Source organism: Silene latifolia, unplaced genomic scaffold (genome assembly GCF_048544455.1).
Source record: "Silene latifolia isolate original U9 population unplaced genomic scaffold, ASM4854445v1 scaffold_57, whole genome shotgun sequence".
Taxonomy (NCBI): Eukaryota; Viridiplantae; Streptophyta; class Magnoliopsida; order Caryophyllales; family Caryophyllaceae; genus Silene; species Silene latifolia.
In genome coordinates, this window is record NW_027413480.1 from 1012130 (window position 1) to 1018515 (window position 6386).

Genomic DNA, 6386 nt, shown 5'->3' on the forward strand with positions numbered 1-6386 from the left:
ATTGGATTGAAGCAGATGATCCCGAAGCTTGACACTGTCCCGCAGACTGCCGTGGCGCTTACTACTGAGAGTCGAAGAGCATGGGCCATCAAATGGGCTCAAAGGAACATCTGCTTCTTGAATTCTTCTGTTAGTGCTCTATGGTGTCAGATTCCTATCTGCGGTGGAGGAAAGCTACTACTCCGGAGGAGCGTGAAAGATTGAGGAAGCGCGAGCCTGCTGACTACAAGGTTCGCGAGGTGGAAAAGGAGAAAGAGAAGCATCTGACTGAGGGAGAGGAAGAAGCCGGATTTCGAGTTGTTCATCATTCGAAGAAACCGAAGACTTCTCCTGCCGTCGAGATGGTGTTTGACAAGAACGGAAAAGCAAGACCACGAGAGAGACCATTGGTGATTAGGTCTGAAGTGGCGCAGGAGCGTCCGGCTCGAGGTGGGGACAAGAAATTTGACAAAAATGACAAAGGAAAAGGGTAAATGGAAGAGTAGCCTAAGTCTTTATTATTATTTATTATTATTATGATTGTTTGAAATAAGAAGGTGGGGTTTTTAGAATCCTAACCTATTTATTTTTATTATGTAACGTACTATTATTATTATCATTAGAAATGAAATAAAAAAGGTTAAATGCTCATGAAACCATTATGATTTTCTATGATTATTCTTGTCGAATTTCAAATGCAATTGCAAATGTCCTTCTATTTACATTTAAAATAATTAAACGGGTTGTATCCTGTGAAGGATTGCCTACGTATTCGTTTAGAAAATGAAATCAAACCCTTGCGTGTAGTTCGAGTAAATGTAAAAGAATAATTGTTCTAAGCAAGAGCTTGTAATGAACTTAGAAAATAAGCATGAGCTTTACTTACTCCTAAAATGCAATTTAGTTTGTTTGATGATATGAGGATGACAAATTGTCAAAATGCAAGAGCAAGATGACATTAGCTTAATTCAGCTTGGCCAGGGCCGTTTATTTCGTGCCACAAGAGCGACACGTGAGGTTACGCGAGGCGCGTTTTTGCTCCTATTCTAGGCATAGTAACGTTTCAGTTGGTCGAGGTTTGTTGGGTTTTCAAATTCCTTCCCATCTAGGTCTGTGATTCTAACCGCATCCCCTGGAAGTATGGAATTGACTAGAAATGGCCCGGCCCAATTGGGTTTGAATTTTCCTCGTGGATCCACAGGTAAAAGAGCTCTAATTGATTTGAGGACCAAGTCTCCTTCTTTTATATTCCTTGGCTTAACCCTTTTGTTGAAGGCTCGTTTGATACGTGCTTGGTATGTTTGCACATTGTGTAATGCAAGTAACCTTCGTTCATCCAAGAGGATGAGTTCTTCATATCTTTCCCTCTTCCACTCGGCTTCTGGGATTTGACTTTCGAGTAAAATACGCAAGGATGGTATTTCTAGCTCGACTGGTTGTACAGCTTCCATGCCGTAGGTAAAATAGAAAGGGGTGGCCCAAGTGGGCGTCCTAACAGATGTACAGTATCGCCATAAAGCAAAGGGTATCTTGCTTGGCCAATCTCTATAGTTTTTTTTGGTAGAAATTAAGAAATTTCATTAATCCAATAAAGCCCAAGTACAAGATTTTCTCAACCATACAACATATTGCGAATTGGATTTACCAATTCTTATCAACTACAAGACCTCAATTTAGCTAAGGAACTCCTCTAACAATCTCCTATAGCTCCCTTTACAAACCTGTTTTTGTTTCACTGTTACATCAAACTTGACCCTTTGGCATATAACCTCAGGAGTCAAAACCACCTGATTAACCCTACAATTATTGCGAGCCCACCAGATGTGATGGACCAGGGCAAGGAAGATGGCTACATACACATCCAACTTACCAGTGGTCCTGTGCTCCCTCCACCATTCCAATTGATTTGCCTGCGTTATATTACCATGGCTCCAACCATTAACCTGCTGTAAACACAACTGACTGTATACGCATTCAAAAAATAAGTGCTCATGACTCTCCTCAGTTACACCACAAAGATCACAGGTTTTGTCAACTCTAATGTGCATACGAAACAATCTATCCTTGGTTAACAGACGACCTTGAACCCATAGCCAGCCAATGAATTGGTGCTTAGGAATAGCAGAAGAATTCCAAATGCAATGATACCAATCCACAGCTGGACAGTCTATACCCAGCCACTGATACCCTGCAGCTATGGTATAGACACCTTCAACACTTAACCAATCATTACCAACATACCTAACCAACAATCTATCTTTCACTCTGCAAATTCGTCTACAAGCCCAACTACTCCCCTGTGGAGGTTTATAGTCACGCTAAGAGCAATCTTTTATATAAACACAAGGCACCCATTTTACCCAAAGATGGTCCTTTTTTTGCATCAGCCACCAGACATACTTACCAACAGCTGTAATGTTCCAACTCTTCCAGTCACATACCCCTAAACCTCCTTTGTTTTTCGGTAAACAAACCTTATCCCAGGCAACAAGTGCAGGGGACTCAGTAGAGGTTTCACCTTTCCACAAAAAGCTCATACAAGTGCTCTTAATCTTTGCCATAATCCAGGTAGGAATAATGTCACCAACCTACCAGCATAAGAGAGCTTTTTAGCCCCCAGAGCTCTGATTCTATCAACAATGCGTTCGACTAAGATGTTATAGTCCAGTGTTTTTTAGCTGCTATGGGTACTCCTAGATATTTAAAAGGAAGCTTACCAATTTTCAATCCACTCAACTGAGCAAACTTCTCCAGTAACTCCCTAGGCAAACTATTCCCATAAATGTTAGACTTGTGTTTATTCATTTGGAGACCTGACGCAGCAGAGAAGGTATTGAAAGCCCTCATAATCACAGTCATGGAATCCCAGTCACCTCTGCAGAAAACCAGTAAGTTATCTGCAAACCATAGGTGGGTGAGATTGATCTTCCTGCATAAAGGGTGATGCTTAAAACCAGGAATATCCTTGACTCTATTTAAGACCCTAGATAGATACTCCATGCAAACAGTGAACAATAAAGGAGAAAGGGGATCCCCTTGTCTTAACCCCCTTCTCCCTTTGAAGTACCCAAATTGTTCACCATTGAGGGATAACGAAAAGTGAGGGGTAGTCACACACTCCATCAGCATATTGAGAAAATGAGTAGGAAAGTTTAGAGCTTTAAGCATATCCTCCAAGAAACTCCATTCAATAGAGTCATATGCCTTTTGCAAATCCAATTTCATAATTACTCTGGGAGAGCAGTGCTTCCTGTTATAGAGCTTGGTGATATCTTGACAAATCAAGATATTTTCAACAATATCTCGATCTTTAATGAATGCACTCTGGGTAGGACTGATAATTGCAGGCAACACCTCACTAAGTCTGTTGCATAGAATCTTTGCAATACATTTGTAAATTGTGTTGCAGCAAGCTATAGGTCTAAACTGATTAACATTCTTAGGCATATCAACCTTTGGAATAAGAGTAAGGGAGGTGTTATTTATCTGCTTAAGCAACTTGCCAGAGGAGGAGAAACCCTGAACAACAGCTACCACATCAGCGCCTATAACCCCCCAAGTATCTTTAAAGAATTGTGAGTTAAACCCATCAGGTCCAGGAGACTTGTTGCTAGGAATGGAAAAAATTACTTGTCTGACTTCCTCCCCAGTCACAGGTCTAGCAAGGCATCTATGATGCTCCACAGTCAAGATGTTACCCTGCCTCACAGTAGGATAATGCACCTTCTTCACCGAACTATTAGTGCCCAAAATATAAATATAGTATCTTTCAAAAGCATCATTAATATCCTGGAGTTGATTAAGAGTATGCCCATGCTCATCCTATATTTGAACCGCCTTATTTGCCATTCTACGTTTCTTATAGCAGAGTGAAAGAAAGCTGTGTTTTCATCACCCTCCTCAAGCCAACTAACTTTAGCTTTTTGAGCCAAGTAAAGATACTTGGCTTCATCCAGGACTTTAAAACCAGTAGCAGCAGATTTCTCTGCTTCAACCAACTCAGCATCATGAGGAGAAGCCTGTAATTCCTTCTGAATATTCTGAAGGGTCATCTGCATTATATGTGCATTTTTCTCCACATCATGAAAATTATCTCTATTTAAATCTTTGAGATCCTTCTTCATAACCTTCATTCTGGTAACCAACTTATACATATGAGTGCCATACATTGACACATTCCAGTGCTGGTTAACAATTTCCAAAAAACCAGGAGATTTAGCCCACATATTAAAGTATCTAAATGGCACATTCCTAACCCTGTCATTACTATCCAATTGAATCACACAAGGGCAATGATCATAAATGCCTTCAGGAAGAAAATTTGCAAAAGATTCAGGATGCATATTTAACCAATCATCATTAATTAGAACCCTATCAATTCTGCTGTATACCCTTGACTGCACCTCCTGCTTATTGCTCTAGGAGAAAAAAGACCCAACAACTTTAAGATCAGTAGGTCCACAATTCAGTACACAGTTTTGAAATGGAGCCATTTCTGCATTAGTAATATGAGCCCCTATCCACTCATTAGAATGCAACACATTATTAAAGTCACCTCCCACCAACCAAGCCCCAGGAGTGACTTTAGAGTAACTCTTCTATGTTTTCCATATTACTTTCCTTTCTACTACTTTATTAAAACCATAAACAAAAGTAACCCAGTAATACAAGTGCCTTCCTCTGTCTAATACTTTCAAGTGAATGGTCTGAGCTGATATATGTTGTATGTCAATACTGATAACTTGAGGATTCCAGAGAATCCATAATCTACCACCTTTGCGACATTGGTGATTAGTACAAAAAGCCCAACTATTCGTAATAAAATTACTTATTTTCTGCCATTTATTCTTCTTTACCCTAGTTTCAATCAAACCAAACAAGTCTATTTTATTAAGATGCAGGAATCTTCTAATATCCAGCTGTTTATTCACCTTATTGAGACCACGTACATTCCAAAAACCCAGTCTAACCATTATCACAATCTGTCCCCGGTACACTTCCCTTGTCCTGATTAAGCTCAACAGTTTCCCTTCCTTTCCTCTGTGACAGCTTGACAGCCTCAACATAAGAATGTCCTCCTGGTGTAATTGGTGGATGATGAGTATCCTGCCTGCTCAACCTAGATGCAGTCTGAGCAGGGGAAATACCTCTCTTATCCCCAATCACTCCAACCTTAGGTGTAGCCTGTGTAACAGCCACAGGAACTGAAGTTTTCTTTTTCCAAACTTGAGTAACCTTCTATGTAATGGGTTTCTTCCTACACTGCCCAGTAGCATGCCCAAATCCACGACAGGTGTTACAAGTTATAGGAAGCCAATCATACTCCAACCTAACTTTCCTTTCCTCACCCTCCTCATCCAAAAAGCTCAATGATTCTGGGAACTGCTGATTGACTTGGACCTCTATCATAAGTCTAGCAAACCCCTGAAACATCTTTTTCTCAGTTGCTTCATCACGTCTGATTACCGTGCCAATCAATCCTCCCAATTTATGCAGACACTCCTTCCCCCAAAACTTCAAGTTAAGACCAACCATGTTAACCCAAATAGGCAGTTTGTCAAGCTTCTCCTTGACTAGGTTAGTAGATGGAGTCCATTCTCTTATAATGACTGGTTTATTGTCGAACATCACATAGCCTTGTTGAATCACCTTTTGTTGAATCTCCTTAGTCATAAACCTAACTAAGAAGATTCCATTAGGCGAAAAGAGACCTGATTATAATCATCCTCCTTCCACATCCTCTTAATAAACCCATCCAAAACATTCCATGGTGGATTAGAACCAACCACATATCCAAACAGAGAAGTGGACTAGTATGAGATCTCTTCCTTAACATCGTCAATTGTAAGCTTAAGAAGAGGAGCAGATTTTACCTTCCCACGAGAAACCTCCTTCCAACCTCCATAAGCTTCACCAGGAGTAGGTGCTGCTTCTTCAGGAACTGCTTCTGCAGAGGAAACAGGCTCACCCTCCTCAGTAGGCACCACAACATCAGGAACCGCATCCAAATCTTCATCCAGATCATAAGGTTCAAGGGTTTGGTCTGTGAATTCCAAAACCCTACCCCTAGATTATGGAATTCTTTCAGTAGCACTAATTTCCGTCTGTACTGATGAGTCCTCATCTATCCTCTGACCAGCAGTAATTTTTTGGTTTTTAGAATTTTTATTACTATTGTTAGAAGTATTATTAGGTAGTTTTTTTTGCTTTTGTCATTTTTCAGATCCCTAAGATGATTGTTGCAGGAATTTCAGAGCTTTTTCTCTCTCTACATTCTCTCTCTAATGTGCATCCCCAATCTCTATAGTTGTCAATCATTTTCTTGAGAATCCTGACAACGTTCTTGTTTGCCGCCTCTACCGCGCCATTGGTTTGTGGTCTATATGGCGAGGAGTGGTGATGCTTAA

General features: G+C 40.4%; 1 protein-coding gene across 1 annotated transcript; it reads right to left on the minus strand.

Annotated features, from left to right (window-relative positions):
* Positions 1-1652: 1652 nt before the first annotated feature.
* LOC141639779 (uncharacterized) lies at positions 1653-5652 on the minus strand. The gene is made up of 6 exons (XM_074448827.1): positions 5314-5652; positions 4975-5163; positions 3826-4397; positions 2671-3715; positions 2454-2567; positions 1653-2276 (listed from the first exon to the last, which is right to left on the minus strand). Exons 1-6 carry the CDS (start codon positions 5650-5652, stop codon positions 1653-1655), a joined length of 2883 nt encoding a protein of 960 aa, XP_074304928.1.
* Positions 5653-6386: the final 734 nt, after the last annotated feature.

Excerpts from the sequence above, each read along its gene's own strand:
- LOC141639779 (XM_074448827.1), bottom strand. The coding sequence starts at position 5,652 with ATGACTAAGGAGATTCAACAAAAGGTGATTCAACAAGGCTATGTGATG. Across the intron at positions 5,164-5,313 it reads AGGAGGGTGAGGAAAGGAAA|GCTACACCTAAGGTTGGAGT; the intron begins GTTAGGTTGGAG and ends GCTGTTACACAG. Across the intron at positions 2,277-2,453 it reads CACTTGTTGCCTGGGATAAG|GGGAGTAGTTGGGCTTGTAG; the intron begins GTTTGTTTACCG and ends AAACCTCCACAG.